Source organism: Limanda limanda, chromosome 9 (genome assembly GCF_963576545.1).
Source record: "Limanda limanda chromosome 9, fLimLim1.1, whole genome shotgun sequence".
NCBI lineage: Eukaryota > Metazoa > Chordata > Actinopteri > Pleuronectiformes > Pleuronectidae > Limanda > Limanda limanda.
In genome coordinates, this window is record NC_083644.1 from 21,406,280 (window position 1) to 21,427,817 (window position 21,538).

The 21,538-nt window shown below is 41.8% G+C and overlaps 3 protein-coding genes across 4 annotated transcripts in view; all 3 read right to left on the bottom strand.

Moving 5' to 3' along the window:
* The window catches only part of ell (elongation factor RNA polymerase II), a 31,157-nt gene extending 25,576 nt beyond the window's left edge, over positions 1-5,581 (bottom strand). The window contains exon 1 of the mRNA XM_061077525.1: positions 5,400-5,581. Coding sequence (XP_060933508.1) covers positions 5,400-5,534 — 135 coding nt within the window. The 5' untranslated portion in view covers positions 5,535-5,581. The remainder of the gene's footprint in view (positions 1-5,399) is intronic.
* A 1,195-nt stretch (positions 5,582-6,776) lies between these two features.
* Positions 6,777-13,788, bottom strand: fkbp8 (FKBP prolyl isomerase 8). Its single transcript, XM_061077621.1, has 9 exons — positions 13,696-13,788; positions 12,939-13,207; positions 12,083-12,252; positions 11,862-11,950; positions 11,416-11,636; positions 10,974-11,146; positions 10,814-10,891; positions 8,536-8,676; positions 6,777-8,213 (listed from the first exon to the last, which is right to left on the bottom strand). Exons 2-9 carry the CDS (start codon positions 13,195-13,197, stop codon positions 8,127-8,129), a joined length of 1,218 nt encoding a protein of 405 aa, XP_060933604.1. The 5' UTR covers positions 13,198-13,207; positions 13,696-13,788; the 3' UTR covers positions 6,777-8,126.
* A 3,611-nt stretch (positions 13,789-17,399) lies between these two features.
* The window catches only part of ssbp4 (single stranded DNA binding protein 4), an 85,460-nt gene continuing 81,321 nt past the window's right edge, over positions 17,400-21,538 (bottom strand). Inside the window, exons 13-17 of one of the 2 annotated variants that reach the window (XM_061077814.1) lie at positions 20,114-20,184; positions 19,892-19,970; positions 19,481-19,509; positions 19,292-19,393; positions 17,400-17,808 (exon numbers count right to left, since the gene is read on the bottom strand). In XM_061077814.1, the coding sequence (XP_060933797.1) occupies positions 17,728-17,808; positions 19,292-19,393; positions 19,481-19,509; positions 19,892-19,970; positions 20,114-20,184 (362 nt within the window). In that variant the 3' untranslated portion in view covers positions 17,400-17,727. Of the gene's footprint in view, positions 18,013-19,291; positions 19,394-19,480; positions 19,510-19,891; positions 19,971-20,113; positions 20,185-21,538 lie in introns of both variants that reach the window. The other variant, XM_061077816.1, reaches the window with a different exon arrangement.

Sequence of the window (21,538 nt, forward strand, 5' to 3'; positions counted from 1 at the left end):
TCAATTGCTACAGGACTTAAAATAAATAATGTAACCAACAGTCGTTTCAACCATCTGTCATTTTGTAGGAGCATGACATATAGTCTCATAGATGGTTGAAATTCATGACAAAAAAAGTAGCTCAATGGTTATGGTATTCTGTCAAGTTTTATAAATTGATGAAGCAGCCATTCAGACATCATGTCTGGGCTTTGATCCATAGTCAATATTCAGTTATATTTTTTAACTGATGAATGCTCAGGTATAAAAACAGCTATATGTACAAGCTCCTGTAAATACTGTACACTTGTACCTGTTTTCAGGGATAATATTGCTCCAATACTGGTCAACTAGCACGGGCACCAAAAGTGTGTTTGTAGACCAAAAATCTAACCATGACCTGTACTCTGACCGATTTCTTGAAAAAGAAAGTGCAGGTCAAGAAGTCTGCTCCGTGTGCAGTGGCACAAGCCTGACACGGTCACATGTGTCAACGCTGCAACAGGACGGAGGAACACCATGACATTTGGAGTCATATTTGGCCTTAGTGGTTATGGTTATCCTTTGCAGCGTCCTGTGACCTGCTGAAACTGGGGAGTCAGCATTCCTTAAATAACCATTGCACTGGCACAGCCTGACCAGCTTCAAGCAACATAATCCCCACCCAGTCTCCATAACTTCCCATACCATTCCCATAGGGGTAGAGGCAGGGGGTAGCCAGGAGCCAGGCACTGTAAGCTGACCTCCTTCATAAACCCTATAGCCTGCCACCGCAAGTACTTAACTGTGTAATGATCCATATCTAGATGTTAACTTCTGGCATTCAACTTATAGTCTCAAATTAAAACCTAGATGCTTTCAAATAATACGGTTTTGAAGAGGGTGTCAATGTTATATCCATAACCACAGATAAATTCCAGTAATCAAATATCTATCTCTCTATATCTACTACCCGCCGAACTGATAACACACCAAAGTCAGATGTACACCAGTCTACAAACCCAAAACTTCAGGTTTAGGTAAAAGCAGCCAACATTAGTGGAGACAGGACATGGCGGATGTATGTTAAACAAAAGTCTTCGGTGCGCTCCCTAAATATGATACAAGCAAGTAGCCAGTCAGATCAACCTTTAGCCTCAGAGTACTCTCATGTTCTGCCCGTACCATTGATTACAAACCCAAAACACTGGATGGCGCTAAGGTGCACAGTTATATCTCTAACATCCGCTGGGGGCCACTAACACCTGCTAACATCTACTGGTAGATGATTACCTAAATTGTGCAAAAGACCTTCAAACGAATAAGGGATATTTAACATCTCGTCCTATATTGTCAATGCCATTTGAAACCAAAACTACCAAATCAGTTGTAGTCATTGTAACAGAGACATCAACGTTGGTTCCGACTTCCAGCTAAGAAAACTCCCTTGGTCATTTCTAAACCACACAATTTAAATGTCACACTTTCAGCAACTGTTAAATGACAGATGTCAAGCATGAGATGTTTATTGTTTCCTTGTTTGACTGGCCCATTAGGTAACATATAACTACACTAGCAGGAACTAGCCATTGGTTTACTTCAAGAGCTTGTTAAAATGTAAAAATAACTGGATTAAAACCGGCTTCATTAAATGCATCCCAATGTTCATTGACAATGATCCTTTCTTCCAGAGCTTTAAATATAGATGCAAAACATAACTAACAGCTCACAACAAGTTGAGTGCCGCGACTGTGATGCATGTCCTAAAGAATTTATGCAGGTTATACCTACAATTACAACCACTACCTCACCACAAGACAAAAGATGTGACAGTGGCCAACTAAAAGTTTTAACAATCACATGGTACTACTTGTATTTTCAGAACAAATGACAGTTCCAATTCTGTGTCGCAACAACAGACATCCAGAGAAAACATTATAAACTTTAATCTGCACTCCCCATAACCTTCAGCTTGATGACGCTAAAGTAGCTTTACTTATTTCCTTGCTTATGTCACAGCCTGTTAAAAAAAAGAAAAAAAACACACGAGTCTCTGGGCTGATAGTCCCACTGCAGTAGCTCCAGTTCACTTTGTCCTCAGACGACCAACGGAGGAACCGGCTGACAGTCACGTCTCATACAGGAAGCTCAACTATTGCTAGTGGCTGACTACTGTTCCACTTCAGGAACACAGTAAGAATGACTCAGTTTTAATAAGATTGTTGGAACTAGTCAACATAGCAGAAACAGATTTGCAGCTGGGGCCAACATTTATCATATGGTCATCTTACATTGGAAAAAAAATTTCACAGACTTGTCTGTGAACATTTTTTGTTCTTACTCTCCAAAGTAGCATAGTAGTGACTTGACAATAAGTTTGTTGACAAATAGAGCCTAACAGTTCTTGCTGCGTACATACTTTGTAAGTTTGAGTCCACAATTGATCAAAGCTGCTGTGCTACATCACACTGGCCTGGCACAGCGTTGATGAACGCAAGTGGTCAAGGGGCACGACCATATTTGTCCAAGCAAAACTGGGGTCATACACATGACAGATTACTGATTGTGACCACACCACAACTTTTTCTTGGGAAGGCTGGTGTCATTCTGTAGCTCTCTTCCGCTTCCTTTATCGAGTTCCCAGCTCACCCCTGCATTTGGGTGCCAGCCAGTGTTTGAGTTATGAGGAAGCCTCAGCTCCTCTAGAAGTTACCAGAGCCACAATGAAACAATATAAGCTCAAGGGGTGGTGGGGTGTCTGTGCTAATAATTGAGCCTCTAATTTGATTGATAAATTACATTCCAGCCACTAAATTAGATTGTCAACTTAGTTGCTTAACCAAGTTGGTCTGAACTTGGAAAATGACACAACATCACACATAACTTGAATCTTTCCGGTGAAGCAGTTTTGCATTGAGTTTAGAAGAGGGAAGATATTTCAGATAAAGCATGAGCAAATGACAAACCCGTCACAAAACCTCAGAGCTTGTACAGATCTCATACAGACAAGCAACCGACAAACCACTTTTGAGTGCAAACCTAACAATATTATCTTTTGTCAATCTATTTTTGCACAAATTTGCTCCATGTCACTGGTGTTTTTCATTTAACCATTGTGTCAATTTGAACCTTTAACTTTAGACGTCTCTGAGCACTCGTGAGTGGGGCTGACTAAGGAGACTTCCGAGTGTGTGCTCCCATAATGTAATGTATACTCACATGCACTTAATTTAGACACGTGGCACACCTCCACATGCTAACTGGGTCAGATGGGTGGTATGATGTCTGCATGGGTCACAACTAAAGCTGTTAACTGTTGTGATCATGGAGTGTTTATGCCTGTATGTTCCTGGTGTGTGTCTGATACAAAAATAGAACTTGTATTGTTATTTATTAAAAAAAACAGCCCTATGAGATTTGATAACAGATCCCCCAAAGTTTTAACCACAGTAACACCCCCACCCCTTCGCCACAAAGGGCCAAAATGCGATTTGAACAGTTGTGCCAGCTAAGGTGCAAGCTTCTCCAAATGCTTCTCATCGATCTACTGCTCTTCACACGCGTAAAAAACAAGCACTCGCCTCTATTCCATCCAGCATCTGATTACCCAACATCTAAGATCTTATCAAATAGTGAGTAAGGGCTTTAACTTCGATAAGAGGGGAAATGTTGCAGAGTGCAAAACAACAAGACCAGGTAGCGAGTCTTCATCTCTTCAAGACAAACGTTCTTAAAAGGTGCATCTTGATCCTTTAGCATGATCTCACAACTTGCCTCTTTGGTCATACGTCTCATACGACAAGCAACATTTCTTGTTGTGAACGCAGTAATCATCACATGAGCACATGTTGAAAAGGAGATTCCATAAGGATGTGCATTTAATGCTCCTTTGTGGAAGATAAACAATGGGGCTATGGGTGGGGCCACGATCTATCCCTCAAAGAAAGCCCAAGTGCCAAAACTTAACTCTGTACAGGCCGAGATGCTTGAGCTGTTTGCGTGTATTTTCCGGCCTCCTCGTGAAAAGAAGACCCTGTGCTGAATTACAATGAATCTAAATGATATCACATTGGTATAAACCCTTCTGTTGCTTTATGATTTTAGAATGTGTGGCCAAAATTGTTGTTCTCTTCCAACTAGTCCGGGTTCGGGGGAAGAAGCTATCCTGAATTATAAACAATGCTAGTTGGATCGCGCAGCACAAATCTCTTGGGTTGTTTGCTCTGTGTTTTAGTAAATAAATAAATCAATACGTTACACATGTGCACAAATTCAGCCTGATGCCATAATGTCCCATTGTCAAAATGTCAGAACACTCTACATCTCTAAAGGACAAAGGCCCCTTGTAAAACAAACAGTTATTTACCAACTAATTGTAGCTAGAATGACAAAAGCTTAAAGAGTCGAGGGGTCGCCCCAATATTGCCAATTTGGTCTGTGTGACGTAGCTCCACAGTTACCTGTCACTTTTATTGTTCTGGTTTATTGGTTGCAGTTGTGCTGTGCCACTGGAGCTGGGGGGGGGGGGGGAAGGCCCTTTCCTCCTGCACGGCTTGCCAGGTTTTTCCCTGTCAAATATTTATAGAAGCTGAAATGTTAGATGGCCATCATCCGACCTACAGCTCTCTACACAACAAGCCAAGGCAACACGCCACCGGGAGCTGGACAGAGATCCGAGCTGGACATGAAGCGAGTCCATGAGTCGGATCTCCAGATTAAATAAGTTTGCAGCAGTTGTGAAGCTGTGAGGTGAACGTGAGCCCTCTGTGGCTGGGGGTGGAGACAGGATTCAGGTGAATAATACTGGGTACTTTTCCAAATTATTCACCACCATCAGGCTTTGCTTGAATTAACGCCCGGACCATAGACATGTACCCGAGGCAGTGTGTATGGCTCAGACATTTAAAGTTACCTCTACGTCAGGCTACGTTAGCTAGCAAGGTCTGCCTGGCTGTTCTTTGACAGCTTTAAACTTTCTGGAAGCATCTGTCCTCCAAACACGAGTCCCTCCATGTTTCCTGTGGGAATCATCCCGGTGGTTCACACCAGTCGAGCGAGGACTTTAAACTCGTCTAACAACGCAAACACACGCAGCGACCCAGTGAGAGGACGAGTGGAGCTCGGGCTCCTGTTAAAGGACCGGGTCGGTGCGGAGCGACGCCAGCCTGGGTGGAGCTCCGGGACACGGCCAACAAGTCCCCCGGCCGGAGGAGAGCCGCTGGCGGGTCGAGGACACGGTCCACCCCGCCACAGCTGCCCGGGCTGCGGGCTGTGTGCGGCGGCGTGACGCCAGCCGCATCGGGCAGGGAGGCAGCCCGAGAGCCAGGGGGGGGGGGGGGCGACTGACTGACCTCGCTCCGCCTGTCACCGAGTCCTCCGCCCGGGCAGACCTGTACCCGCAGACCCGGGAGCCGCCGCGGGGCCGGGGCCAGCCCGCTTACCTTGCCGCTCTGGTAGCCCTCGAAGGCCTTCAGCGCGCTGTCAGTGAGTTTGACGTGGAAGACGGAGACGTTGCTGCCGTTGCTCACTCGTCCACAGGACAGCCCGTAGCTCCGCTGCTCCTTCAGCGCCGCCATCTTGCTGCCGTTCCCACCACGCGCACGGACGCGCTCTGTTGTAAACCGAGAAGTCCCGAAGCTCCGCCATGCATATTCATGAGGGAGCAGCCAATGAGAAGGCCCCGCACACACACACACACACACAGGCGCGCACACAGACACACACACACACACAGGCGCGCACACAGACACACACACGCACACACAGGCGCGCACACAGACACACACACGCACACACAGGCGCGCACACAGACACACACACGCAAAAGTTACACACACTTTTAAAATCAATACGTAGAAAATAAACTCTCAATATCAATACAGTCGAATGGTTTATTTCTAGGCGACAATTAGTCGACTTTATAAAAAAAAAAAAAAAATGTTACTTCGCATTTTAGACAACACGTGAGTCAATGTGTTTCAGATGCCATATTATATATCCACATCGTGTTGTGTGGAGATGTGCTGTAGTGATTAACGGAGGACACAACATACGTGTGTGTCAAGTCCTAGGCCTAGGGAAACAAAACGTTGCTCATCAGTGATGATGCGGAGGAAGGAGGAAACTGGTCATCTCGTTACGTCAGCGATACGTCAACGTCTGGAAAAAACCCACAGTTCGGGAATATCCATCCACCTCGGGAATGTCCGCGTGTAAACAAATACAACTGTAAATACAAATACAACAAATACAACTCCGAGACATGTCAAGGACTTGTGTTATCTTAATGTCTTCAAAACAAATGTGAATATGCAGGGATTATAGTAGAGGATGTGTCTGACTCATACAGACGTTACCACTGGGTACTGATATTGATTAAAGCTCCTTGTAGGGCAATACAACTATATCAATAATTATCACAATGTAGTTTTTATCAATAGCAGTATGACAAGTCAAATAACTAGCTGCACATATTTTATATTCCAAAACAATTGCGACAAATTAGAACTTTATTGCACATTTAGAAAACAGTCTTGTACATAGTATTTCAAATTTGATCTGATTTATACCAGCTTCTGTTTCTATTCAGATTACGTCTTCCTACCTTTTCTATTTTTACATGGGAATTTTCAATTTCCTCTACAGAGGGTCAAATAAGTTATATATTATTGCAATAAAGTGCTTATGCATTTTGCAAAGGTGTGTAACACATAATTGATCAACCTCCTATTTGTATGTTTTGCTGTTTGTTGAGTGATTGTTATTCTCTGCCAATAAAAACTCGTACATTATAAAATGACACAAAACAGGAACCACAGTTTGAGAACAGAAACATTTTTTATTGAGATAAATATAAAATTAACAAATGCAGGGAATGCAAAGGTTTTATCATGATCACTTTGTTTAATGCAACTTTTGGCTCTGTAGAACTGACTGTACACTGAAGAAGCCACAGCTTTGGTGGAATCACATTTACTAAATGTATTAAAGCAAATAGCAAAAACAGTCTAATAAATAAACAATCAAAGGATTATAATTTCAGGAAAAACATACAAGGAGAAAAATGTAAGAGCATAAAGAGGAAAAAAAACAAACACCCAACATGGAACTTGAGGGGTCATCCTTCAGAATTTGGTCTTACTCATCAACAATTTAATCTGGAATTGGATAATAAAAATAAACTATCCTTCAGTATCAATAACAGTAATATTACAGAAAAACTTCACATACCATTTTCTGCCTGTGTTCTAAAGGTAAAGCTGCAAACTTGAAATGACTCATTTCGGAACGCTGAACATTCAGTACAGCATATCACCACCAGCTGACACTTTAAAGTACTTATACATGAGGGAGAGAGTATAAAAGCATTGGATTCTAATCAGATAGGTGTAGATGGCTCAGTCCACGGAGCTCTATCAGGCCACTTAACGTTTTGAGTTGTCATCGAGACTAGAAAAAGGCCAAACAAATACAGACCATTTACCATTTAGCTGTGTTGAGGCCAGGTCTAACAACGCACTCCTCAGCCAAAGTACCCACCATGCAAACTCAACAAAGACCGACAACTGGAAGTAAGGTAGTGTATTCTTGTTGACAGTTGTAAAGGTGTCTCTGTTTCTCTGGTCACTCTACGAATGGTCTTTTAAGAGATGGGACAAACAAGCAAAAGTACCTTCCAGTGTGTGAACCTCAAAAAGACCATCTGCATTACACCAAGTTGACATAAAACTTTGAACAAACTTGAATGTTAATTGTTAACTGCACTACCTGATGCTTTAAAACTATAACACAACTTTACTGGGAAAATATTTTATAAATAGCTTCTATATGGCATCTACAGTAAACTTTATTTCAATTTCCAACATCAACTACCAAAGACAACAACAATGGCAGCAACAGAAAAAGAAAAACAGTGTCTGGCAATGCAACTGATATGCATGAACATCCGTACGATTGGAAAGAACATTTCCCATATGCAAACATTGATGTTTAATTATTCATAACGTTAAACTTCTCAAACATAGCAGAGAAACGAGTGACAGTGAAGAAGGGACTGACCCGACTGGCATTTCCACCTACTTTGAGCAAAGCTAAGACGGCCCTGCCAGATGTGCTCCTGCGTATTGGTTCTCACATTGCAGGGGTCAGACGTTCACTACAGGCTGGGTTCAATTTCTAGCAGCTATGACAACGGATAGCGCTACACCCCCGAGTGCTACCGCAGTGGCACCAAATAGCCATTTCCAGCTGAGACCCTAGTGAATAAAAGGACAGAAAGAATAGAGAGTGCATATTAAGTACTTGGAATAATGAAATATTGAGTCATGAGACAGTGAAAAGTGCAAGTAAGTGCTGGCTGTCAGCCGGATAATCAGCAAACTACTTTCCTATTGTTTTAAGTTGTGTCACTGCCACTTTTTATTAGCTTTAACCGAATGAGGGATTTCAGTCAACAGACGTCCAGAACATGCATGACAGTGGATGAGTATCATGTGATGATGGCCACAGACTCAAACGCTACATTTTTGCCCCCCCACTTTACAATGTGTTTTCTCAAGGAATGACTGAATGTCTCACCCATGAAGACTTGGCCCGGTGTTTCTGTGTGCCGCTGTTGCTACTAGTGGGGTTACCCAGCATCTTCTTATACATGGCCTGCTCCGCTCCCCTCTGCTCTGAGTTCTTCTTCACCAGCTTGGAGAGCTCTGCGTGGATCGTCTAGACAGGAGAGGAAAATGATGAGTAATACTACCACTACACAAATACCCACTTCACCCGAACAACCAAACACCCCAACATGAAGAATATAACATCCTGCTACTGTAAAACCACCAAAGACTGATTAACTTCCTAATAGAAACGTGAGAAATGACAATATCCTTTCATTAGACACGCAAGGTCACCAAGTGATCAGAGCTTAAAAACACTATGGATGAAGCTTTGATTAAATGCCAACATCAAAACAATGTTTGTGTTTGTTGTTCTTTTTTCGTCTTACAGGAAATCACAGGTTGGCATGACAAAATCAGGCTGCCATTTAGCCCATGTCTCCACACATTATTCCAGGATATGGGTTCAGTTCCTGTTATAACAAATTTATCAGATCTGAGACACTTCATTGCTCTTAAGTTTTCGAGTGACTAAGCAAAAAACAGCTTTCAGAGAAAACTAAAATATTTCTGTTTTGGAAATGTGCTTCAGAAAGACTGAAGGTGCACCATTACATACAATTCACAATAATGTTGAACCAAAAGTACCCTGAGGATTTGTCCGTTCCTATCTACTGCTAAGAGTAACAGATACATTTACAGCACAGCGTCTGAGCAGGGAACCCTTGGCGAGTCGGCACATACATTATGCAATCAGCTACCCACCATAATGACCAAAATGACACCACACTGACTTATGTTCTCAGGGCTGGAATAAAGTAGGTTAAACAAACATTTAAACATCCCGTCCTAACAGCCTCTGTGCTGAAGCTGTCTAAACTGGAACTGTCAACTCTGCATGCCATATCAAACAGACAAGAAACAACAGATAAACTAAGTCTCCATCAGAGTTGAAGATAGTGGGCGAACAGCTGACACCAATGTAAAAAGGCAGACAGCATGTGTGTCAGAGATTGGAGAAGAGAGATAGTGTGTCATCTCGTCAAGCCAAGACTCCTGTGACAGTGTAGGACCGCCTCTTTGATTATAAAGGGAGCGTTTTTGTATCGTCACTGAAGCACACCCACTGTTCTTGCTGTTAGAACATGCAGTTCCACTTGGAGTCTTTTAATTATTTTTAGCACAAAGAGACATGCCCATTTTAAACTTTAAAACAACAAACCTAGATATGTGTTGAGATAGTTGTAAACATAGGCCTTCTTCAGACCTGGTGGTGGCCTCTGCCACCGGTGAGCCTATCAGCTCGGAGTACCCCAGTTCACATCTGGTATTAGAATGTGTCTCAAGTGACCAAGTGTGAGAAGATCCCTCCTCACCGTATTATATGCAAATAAATACGTATGTCATGTCTGTTTGTGAAGAACAAATTATGTTGTTGACAGAAAGGCCTGTTGTCAATACTTTTGTGTGTGTGTGTGTGTTTGAACTTTACTACTGTAAAAATCTAGAAAATTAAAATGTGGAGGTCAGTGTTGTTGTGTGACGATAGTTACAAATAATTCAATGAATGATCAACACTGAGAGTGTATAATTACATTCAGATCATTACTTTAATTGTGGTCGGTCAGAAGATGTCAGCTAAGAAGGTGGTCTTTGCAATCAAGCTATGAAAAAGAAGGGAGTCAATATACATCCTTGTAAAGGTATGCAAAAGATTCCAAACTACACACAGGCCAACAAGTCAGCTATCGAAAGAAGTTGCAGTATTAAAAATCGTAATAGTGCATTATATATATATATATATATTTGTACTGCGTGTATTGGATGAAATGTGGTGGGCAAGCCATGTGCAGGTTGACAGATTGGTGTGGGACTGAAGTGGAGGATTCTGGGCATGAACGCCATGCTGCTGCAGCTTACAGCTAATCTAAGAGGCCCACGCACTCAGCTGAGTTTGGTCGAATTCTGCCAAAGAACTGCATATACCCAACTCCATAAGCAGAAGACCAGGCACAGAGGCTCAGCATTAGTTATGGCTGAGCTGCAGGGCAAACCTATTTACAGCAACAACATGAAAACAGATCCTCTGAAATGATGAATCAGCACTCCACCTGACCTTGCAATACAAACTAAGTGGTGAGATATTTGACCTCATGGCACCACCTACTGGTCGTAATACTGAACTGCAACTTCTCTACAATAAGACCTGTTTTACCCAAACTTGAAGGGAAGAGGCAGAAAAGTACCTTGTTGCTTGGTTCCAACTTCAGTGCCTTCCTCAAAGTTTGCACGGCTTCTGTGTATTCACCTTGCAAGGCCAACACCTTGAGGGAAAACACATATCAATAAAACGAGCTACACGAGACTAACAGGAAATAGAGTAAATAAAAACACAAGGAACTGTACCTTGCCCATGCGGAAAAGTGCTTTTATGTTCTCTGGCTGATGGGCCAGAGCTGAGACACAAGATTTAAGTGCTGCGTCATAGTGGTCCAGTTTCAGCTGAGAGGCAGCCATGTTGTTTAAACACTTCACTTTCACATCCATCAACGCGTCCTCCTCCTCAGGAGTAATGTCAACTGCAGCAGAAGCATCCACAACAAAATTAGATAAAGACAGGTTTTAAAAAAGGACCACAGACAAACAGAAGCTTGTGAGTATGAACCCAGTGTAACCAGAGTATAAAAATCTGTCCATTATTAAAATGATGGAAATTTGTTGCCTACCATTTCCCACTGGTCAGGTATTAAAGCAATAATCTCAATGCTAAGTATTTAAAAAGACATAAACAGTATCAGTGTTCAAATTAACGTATCAGTGACTTATGATAACTTGACCGGCATCTCACCTTTGGAACTAGACTCTGTTATCTGCAGGGCAATACTATACGAGTTGACAGCAAAGGCATAGTCCCCACGCTGATAATGAACATTGCCCCTCTCTCTCTTAAGGATGGCAAGGGCAATCTTTTCTATAGGGGCCAGCAGCTCCAGGTCTGGAGCATCTGTAGATTCCAGCAGTTCCACTTCTAGGGACAGCTCAGCATTGGGAGGTACCTTGGGTTCAAGTCTGGCAGGGGAAATAAACACAGTCGATTTCAGAGCGGTCCGTGACTGGATAACACACAAGGAAGTCAAGAACAGAGATCGTAAGTAAAGCTATGCTACTTTATCTAAATTCAACGAAGCACAAATTCATATCTTGTTATTTGAAAGCAAACTCAATTTTTAAACTACAGCTTGTGTGTATATTAAACTTTTTAAGGCCAAAATTACATTAAAACACACTGCTAACCTCCCACGGGGGCCATATGCATATTTTCCATCTGTTTGGATGAGCGCCTTCTCTCCCATTTCCATGAGCTGCACAGTGAGATCCAGAGCCTGAAAAAAGAAAAACCAATATGTACATCATGGATTACCTAGATAACAAAGTAAAACAACTCTTACATACTTTCCTATACTATTTGTAGCTAAAAGAGAGAATAATTAAGAGAAAAATTAAGGCTTTTTTACCTGAAAAACATCACCATCTCCCAAAGTGAAATCTAAGTCAGTCTGCTCCTCTACCAGAGTCCCATCCTTTAGGGAGGTCTTCAGATTAATCTTCACATTCTGTCCTTTCTGTGGCCGACTGTTTCGCCCTTGCCCGGCCTCCAGGACTTTCTTCTTTAGCTGGTCATTACCTAGGGAGAGATAATGATCAATGAAGTTTCCCAGGTCCTCTGGTACGGGTCAGTTAGATATTATTAAGTGTAAGACAAGAACCTTTGGTGAGGCAGCTTTTAAGCTTTTATACTTTGAGCCTCTGGAACAAATTCTACCTTAAAACATGACAACAACTGGAAGAGTTGAAATACTTAAATGCAAGCTTAAAATCCTATCTCTGGCTTTTGTTTAAGTATGGTGTTAACACATCATTCTATTGAAAATATGTTTTAATTGTCATTACATTGTATCTGACTGTTAAAACATCTTTTGTATGTGTTTTTTTATCCAATGTATGGTTGTCGATTTCTTATATTAACTATAGATTTTCATAGTTTTTTATAACTTTAAACAATATATTTTATGGAATCTTCTTATCCAACATTTTTATTTGTTTTGTCTATTCTTTGGCTCATCACTCAATTACTGATTGATTGATCTCAATCATATAATCTACAGCACTAGTGACTGTCCAGTGACTGTGGAACAACCATATGTCAGTAGCCGGACTCAAGTGCATCATAAGACCTTTGTTACAGATGTGGAAACTGTGTGAATCTGATCAGGCTAAAACTCCATCATCAATATTGACGTCACAACTTGTGCGACAACTTGCACAAGAGTGTGTTGAGGGGCATTTTACTGAGGTGTTTATATAACATACCTAAAACGTCCAGCCATTCCTCGACTTGGCCTGGGGGATCCGGATCTGTGTCTTCGTTTCTCTTGTCGGACACATCTGTGCTTTTCTCCTTGCCTCCTCCAGCATCTTCCAGGGGAGGGGGGTCGTCGTCAATGTCTTCTTCGTCCAACACTTCAAAGTCCTCTCCGCTGTCTAGCAACGAGGTTCGATCGTTCTTCGACGCTGCTGGTGAACTGTCATGGTTCTCAGAGGCGTCCATCGTCTCTTCTTTGTCCCCCATTAGCACAACTCTGAGAGACAAGGCGAGCAACTTTCAATATAGAGCACAACTGGAAGACTACAATGTATCTCACTCCTGCTATATTATCACTGAGCATATAACCAAGCTAACACAATATCGAAGTCATCCAACTACCACACAGAGCTGAGTCAACTACGATCCTCATTTGTCACAGTTTAAACATTGTTAAAACTACAACTCGCCTGCTCGGTGTTTCTGCTGCGACAGAACAATGTGACCAACAGTAAGTAGCACCAAGCTAACCTCGAGCTTCCAGTAGTTTCTGTCAAGTTAAAGGGCTGCCACCTCCTCGGGCGGCTAACTGGCGGCTAACAGATGTTAGCATTAGCTGTGTGTCAAGCTAGCTAATGTTAGAGAGCGCAAAGTGCGTGCTCCGTGTTTATTTGAGCGATGAACGACTGCGCACAGCCACGTCAGACAGAGTTAGTCCCCCTCCCGCGGTGAAGCCCTTCATGTGGAGAGTAAACTGAAGGTTACCTTCAAACACGAGTTGTTGTGCGGAGGCTTGTTTTGGTCCCGAGCGGTCTCTCCCTCCAGCTTACAGAGGTGAAGTCAGCTTGACGTTGGCCCAAACAGTAGACCGACGAGGACTGTGTATTTTAATGATACCGGCGTCAAACTGACTTCAATAGCGCGGTGTCGACCTCACCACTATGAACTACTTCCGGGTAACCTTGAGCTCCTGTTCCTTTGTGTGACCTTTTCACCTGATGGATTCCTATTGTAAACAACCACACCTTCAGTCCACAGTAAGGAAACATTAGTTCAAATATGAACTCTATTCAGACAGGCTTGGTAGACAATCCTAGTTTATTTGGAAAAAATATAATATATATATTAATATGGGGGGGTTGTATATTATACACTATCTAATCGTTAGGTATTATTATTGTTATTATTATTAAGTTGTAACATTGTTTTCTTATGTAATGCGATCATTATATTCCTTTTATTTTTTCACATTATATTATATATATATAAATAAAGTTTCATTATTATTCCTCCCAAGTTACAATTTACAAATTAAAACTGAATGATTCCTCGTGCACTGATTGCTGGTTGTACATCAAATTGCCCTTGAAGGATAATACAGATTTTCTTTTATGGAAAACTTTAGTTAGCTGCACAAACCAAGCCAAGAGCAGCAGAGGAACCCAGCAGCCAGCAGGGGGCAGCATCAGGACATCACATGGAAATAAGCAGCAGCAGAGTGCTTGGAAAAAATCTTCGATTTTTTTGAAGATCGGTCAATGTGAACGTGTTCCAGGGGTCTCGGGGACACCGTTGAGCCATTTTGCCACGCCCCTTTAAAATTCCTTCAGAATACGTACATTTTCACCACTTTCTAATTTTCTATAAATTTGGTAAGAATTTGAGCATGTTAAAGCCCTCAAAAAGCCAATTCATTTGCCTGAAAAATAATAATAATAATTCTCACAATTTCAATAGGGCCTCAGTGTCTGTCAGTGCTCGGGCCCTAACAATGCACTCCAATCCTTTCCAGGCATGTAGCTGCAGCAGGTCATTCCATGGTAACACTTGTGTCATTGGCAGAAGCTGTCAACTTCAATTAATGCACGCAAATAATAATTATTATTGATTTGTAAAGTAATTTGAGTCTTGATATAGCCTAAGGGAAATCAATTTAATGTCTCATTTTGAAAATGATGCCTCCACTGGAAATTATTTTTTATAGCTGAACATGACTGAAGTGATCACTTGTTACATTGTATATAACTTATCTGTGTGCCCTGCCTAGATCAGGGCCTTAAAGCTAAATAAGAATTCAGGAGAAGAGATTCAAACAACAAGGAAAAATCAAATGACATTTATTATTGATGCATTGTTTCTTTTTTGATAAGCAAATCATCTGTTTTTCTTTCAGTCTAAAGAAACTTTACAATATAAAGAAACATACAAAGAACATCTTTATTACCTACACAAGACACCTAAGTCCCTAAGACAAGATTTTGAACTATCCTACCATGAAATACAAAGCAAACCCAAGAGACAGACTGCTTCATATTGAATACTGCCGTGTCATCAGAAAGGACCATGAACGGTACAGGAGCATCATTTATATTCCCTTCCCCCACCCCACCCCACCCGACCAGCAAATCTTCCTAATGGTACAGTATTATACATCACAATAGAAGTACACAGATGGCCAACGATCGATATACACAGAGGACTGAGAGAGGATCAGTGAGAGAGCTTCAATCTATACGAAGCTATCACAGGAGCAAATAGCAAAGGACACAGTTTTTCCCCATAAGTATTACTTTTTAAATCTATTGTAAATTTAAAATGAGGTTCTCTTAAGTGTTTTTTCTCCTTTTCAAAAGTTCTTAAATTGATAAAAATCCTTCATATTAAAAACTGCAATATGAGGTCACATGTTTTTTCTCGTGAGAAGACGCCCTTTAGAAAAACGATTCCGATCAATCGAAGCCAATATTAACATTTAAACTGAAGCGTATGGAGACGAGGGCAGAGCGAGGACGCCGCAGCTCATTTGCTTCTCTCTGTCCTGTCCTCTCTCTGTCCTATCTTCCCCCCAACCAAACAAGTCTTTAGCATACAGTCTGCATTTATTGTGTTACCGTCTATACATTTCTTAAAATGGAAATTTAGCAACGCGAGCCAAATCCCCACCGCATCCGATCTCTGTGAAAAACATGAACAGTTTTATTTATAATTTACTTTCAGCTGTATTCATTGGTAGTGACTGACATATCAAAACATGTCAATGATATCAAAATGCATTATACAGTATTTACAGAAAAAGAGAAAGTAAATAGAAAGGGAGAGAGGTTTTGAGGGAGTGAGGGATGGGAGGAAAGAGGAAAAGAAGGCAGGTGTGTGTCACTAAATCGAAGGAACACTGGAGAGAGTTCCCGGGCCACTGACAGCCAAAAACCTGGAGACCACCCTGTTGAACACCCCCATCACCCATAGAGGCTACACTGGTTGTTTAGTTATTGTTGGTTTGAACACAGTATGTGCTCCTTGAAACAGTGAGTTTATCAGGCCAAGAGTACAATACAAACAGAAAGTAACAAATTAAATAGTGAAACATGTAGCTAGGCTTCTCTTTGTGTGCAGATTTTATGGGCTGTAAGTTTCTTTTTTTTCTCCTAAATTGTATACATTTAAAAAAAAAAAAAATCCACAAAAAATAGGAATAAATCCACCACAACGGTATCTGATAATTGTTCCTCTTCTTTAGAATAATGTGGCAGAATGGCCTGTTAACGCCCGTAGGTACGTCATTCTGCTCCCATCAGCAGCACTGCTACAGCCGTCCAATCCACGGCATCCATTACCCAACACGTAAGAGACTCGCTGAGGGAACAGGTCGGTTGGAGCTCTGAGGAGACGGTTATTTAGCCTGGGTTCAGAAAGTGGATCGTAAGGGATCTGCGACTTCAACCCAGACTCAAAGCATGAAAGCCTCATGATTATCTCCCTGACAGCCCAGAAAAAAACTGGGAAGAGACCAGAATGAGTCCTGGGAGGGAAACAGTGCCACTCGAACGAGTCCACATTAAATGGCTGAAATCAAATGACGTGATGAAGGGGGAAGAAACCAAATTTCAGGATTCACAGACAACTTGTAAATAACAAATAATAAAACAGCCACAATACAAGCTAATGTTGTATTTACAGACGAGACGAAATCCACAGAGGAGACGAGAGGATCCACAAAATGCCGGCACCTGTCAACAGACACCTTGAACCAGAAAACAGCAATTTGTTGTGACTGTGTGGAGCGTTTTAGCCGGGATACAAAACCTTCTTAATTATAATCAATTATCACAATCTCTCTTGGTTTGATAGTTTATGGAAAATGCTGCTACAAATATCTGGAAGGCAAAGACACGAGCTACAAGTTCGGAAGGAACTTTAAAAGGACAGGTACGTCAAATGAGACGGTGACAAAAAAACAAACAACAAATAACCTAAAATCATGTAAACAGAAAATCATTGTGCATTTTTTCGAGTGTGTGCTTATTGTCATTGTTGATGCTGCTGCTGAGATAAAAATGTGCCCTTTACAGGAAATCATAACTACATTAGTAGAATAATAATCAATTATGAAAATTATAACATAATATTATCATCATCAACAACAACAACAAAATACAAACATTTAATGAAAACCATTCTTGCCCCAAAATAACATCATCAGTTCATCTTTTTTTTTTTTCTTTTTTAATATCATTCCTGCCACAGGAGTTTTTGCACAAGGGTTTACGCCCCCCCACCCCTGTCAGTCAACTACTGCATGCCCTCATAAGTGATGATCAGCATGATTTAATAGAGTGGTGGTAGATGCAATGGGGGCATCTTGATTGGGCTGTCATGACACCCATAGGGGCAGGCTTTGCATTTGGAAGAGATGGGCTTGGAGCAGGTTGAGCTATCACTGTCCAAGGGCCCCTCGTTGGGGCCCGGCAGCCGAGGAGGAGCGGAGAGGAGACCCTTCATGTTGCTTGGACGCCGTTTTCATGTTCTCACACCCATTTTGCAGGCGTTGGGATGGGGGGCCTTATGGGGAGTCCTGCTTTCCAGGGGTATCCTCAGGTGCTGTGTGGCGCAGCACACCGTCCACAAGGAGGAGGAGGAGGAGGAAGAAGAGGAGGAGGAGATGGGATGGAGGGAGGAAGGTAATGCAAGATGCACCGGGGCAGACGGGAGAGGGAGATTGGGATAAGGGGGAGATGAAAAAGAAATAAAATAAAATAAAATAAAAAATAAAAATCACACACTCATCGTCATGTTGGGTGAATACTGTAAAAAGAGAGAAAAAACAGAGGGAGGGGAGAAAAGATAAGCCAAAACTATATTAAACCTCATTCACTACCCAGTTACAGATGAAAGCATGAACCTCTAACTAAACTAAATGCCATGTCCAGTATCAGCAGCCATGACACTAAACAAACATCCCTTGCTAATTTACGGTCTATGTCAGTTAACCAGCAGCAAGCAGAGCAGAGTCCAGCCCAAGGAGAAAATGTTAAGGGGGTTTCAGATCACAGTGAAGATACTGTGGCAAAATGTCAGTGTCACATTAATCACTATATGACAATCTCTCCATGCGTCAGAGAAAGCATATGATGTGGTTCTCTTCCATGCTCGTGTGCATGCATGTTGTTGTACTGGAGTTAGGTAAAGCTGGGAACACGACACTACACGTCTGACCATGATACCGAGTTAAGCCACAGAAGCTGATTTAAAGATTGGAATTTGTGCGGACTTTAACATAATTAAGACCTGCCTAAACATATTTAAGACCTAGAACATAATATTTTTAACATATTTAAGACTATTCAAATGTTTTCCATGCTACTTTTTCTTAGTTTCCACGGTAACAGTCGTTACCACTTGCTGACCAGTGGCACCAAATGACAAATAGGAAATATGTCGGATAATCTATTTGATTTCCTGAGCACGGCCTCTCAGCTCTGCTCCAGATCTGCACTGAGGGGAGATTTTTCAGCTAACAAAAGATTATGTATCACAAACACACAAATATTTGCTAAATCTCCAAAGAAAGATGACCTTGTAACTGTGGACTGTTTTCCAAGGTTAATATTTTCTAATGGAGTCAAAAAAAGAAGTGTTTCCACACAGCTGTTCTTTTTTTAGTTTGAAATATGCCTTAATTTACTGAGAATACTTGGCAAATTAGTCTCATTTACGAGAGTCAAGAACCAGACAGCTTAGTGCAAAGGATAAATGTAGGATTTGAACGCCGGTCGGATGCCTTTTAGATTGATATGAGTCATATTCAAAGTCTAGTTTTGTGAAACCAGACCAACCACAGACAGTTGGCTCACAATGCACTGGTTTGAGATTCAATTTTGGAGCCATCACAACTGGATCAAGTATATTGATTCCTTGTGAGTGGATAAATCTGAATGTGCTGCTTGATACAAGTGGACATTTGTGCAGATACTGTAATCTGCATAAGTAAGTGACTCAATACTGCGTGTGACTCTCTGCCTCGTCACAGTTAGATAGCATATTCTCTGTTTGTTCCCAGCTTATAATGTTTGTGGACACTCACACTTTCACTTTGGAATGGGTTTAAAAAGTTGCCTGCCATCTCGCCGTCATCCCGCGGAGTGCCGGGGGGATTGTTCATGCCTGCCATGTTGTTGGGAGAATTCTACAACATGGGAAACAAACCAATAAGAAACCAGGACTCACAAACAAGAGCACAAATAAGACGGCCAATCGGTTAGTTTTGTCTTACCTTTGGCAACCCATCCATGTCACCAGAGCCTGTGGTGAGACAATAAAACAAGACGAACCTGAGTGATTGTAACCGTTAGCAGATCCTCAGCTGCTAATTTAACATCACTCCAGGATATCCAGTGGAAACAGAAAGACCCCGCCCTCTCACTGCTAATGGCCTTTAATTGAGCCATTTGTTTCAGATACAGATGAGCAGCAACTCGGCCGGCTTCACTGGCCACGTCTCACCCATCTACAGGATCAATCGCCCTCCTCTCTGCCCCACTAATCTGTTTTAGCTGTGATCAATACTAAGAGGAGCGAGAACACTTCCTCTGACAGTCACAGGGGGGCAGAGTCTCACTTCCAAAGGCCTCTGAACAAACTCCGTACAGGCTACACACACTGGACATCATATTCAACTACTCACCTAGTGACCCGTTCATATGATGCTGCTCCATACCACCCATTCCACCCATTGGCCCGTCGGGACCCGGTCCCATCGGGAACTATTCAGATAACAAGAAAATTCATGGAGGTCATTTATTTTTGCTCTTTTCATGCTTGGAAATGATTTAGAAATAAACGTACAAATACAAAAAACTGATGCCATTTATTGTGATTCAAAAATGATCAAACCCATGTGACTCACATTAGGTCTATTTCCACCAGGGCCGATGGGGTTCATCATTGTGTAGATGTTTTCACTCGAGTTTGTTGAATCTATGAAGAGCAAAAAATTGGATGTTTAAAATCAGGCGAATGTAACACATCTTGTTCCAGAAATACTTATATTGATCTCTGTCTGTATCCAATTGGTCTAAAAATTTCAAACAATCCAAACAGTTTGGGGAAAAATGAGAAATAATGAGCTGAGGCCACTGGAGGGGCGATGTCTTTCACTGTGTTTGACATTGTTTCAGTGTAATTTTGTAGTTTGTTTATTTTACAGCCAGAGAGAACCCAGAAATGTTCTTTTTTGGCAGAACAGGACAGAGAACAAATGTATGTTACTTTAAGTGCCAGGACAAAATGATGGGGAATGTAACTCTCAGTCCATCTCCACAACAGTAAGACCAAGTTATCAGCATGTTGTGTCACTCCTCAGGTGTCTGTCCTCATAAGCGTAAGAGGAATGAATTGTCCTTGATCAGGCATTAAGGTAGTAAGTATAGAAGAAGACCTGGTATTAAAATCACAATCACAAATGATGGTCGTGTTTATTTGCACATAGAGCGGAGAAGTGAGATCTGATCACTAGTGGTCACAGGAGACACATTCAGGACATATTTTATTGTCCGGTGTGAACAGAGACGAATTTAACCTTGACCACGTTGGTGTTTGGCTCTCTCAGGACGCATGTTAATACCAGGTCTGAACAGAGCCACAGAGAAAAAGCAGGAAAAAAGAGGATTAAGAAATTGTAAGAAGAGAGATAGATAGATGTAACATGTGCAAAGTGGTGGAGAGAAGTTGCCTGTTAGATTTCCTGAAGGTACTTGTTATGTCGTGACTAGAGGAGGGGAGGGGGGGGCGATACTGAGTGGGAGGAGTGCATTTTTGAGAGAGGTTTTGGTGTGTGTCTGTGTGTGTGTGTGCGCGCAGAGTCTTGGCGACTGCAGTGGAAATATGTTTTCCTCTCCCGGTGTACGTGTGAGCAGCAGCGTTTTGTGCAAAACGGTTGCCCCGGTAACGGATCACAATAGAGGTACGTATATAAATAATAAATAGTGGACACAAAAAGGAGCTCTCCGCAGGCCGACAGAAACAGAACGTCTACAGGCGATCTGCCCACAGTGCTTTGTTAGCAGCGAATCCTCCACAGAGACATGAGAGTGACGGATCAGCTGACTGCCGACAGACATGCCTCTGCTTCTCTTTCATGCTGTAACTCTCTTCACTGTGAAACCATGTTTTGCAGAATGTCCCTTAAGCGGAAAATAGTAGCAAAAAGTCTGATACCAAATCTAAATTCTCCATGCATGTCACATACCGAATAATGTCACATTCAGTGCAATATTTTACCTTTTTTTATGTTTTAAACTCGGAAAAATATTCCTAAAGGCTCAGTTCCTGC

Bases quoted from the DNA above. Each gene is read 5' to 3' on its own strand.
- fkbp8 (XM_061077621.1), bottom strand. From the start codon at position 13,197: ATGGGGGACAAAGAAGAGACGATGGACGCCTCTGAGAACCATGACAGT. The intron at 11,951-12,082 runs GTAAAAAAGCCT...TTCTTTTTTCAG, and splicing joins GAGATGGTGATGTTTTTCAG to GCTCTGGATCTCACTGTGCA. The intron at 11,147-11,415 runs GTGAGATGCCGG...CTTCTGCTGCAG, and splicing joins AACAGAGTCTAGTTCCAAAG to TTGACATTACTCCTGAGGAG.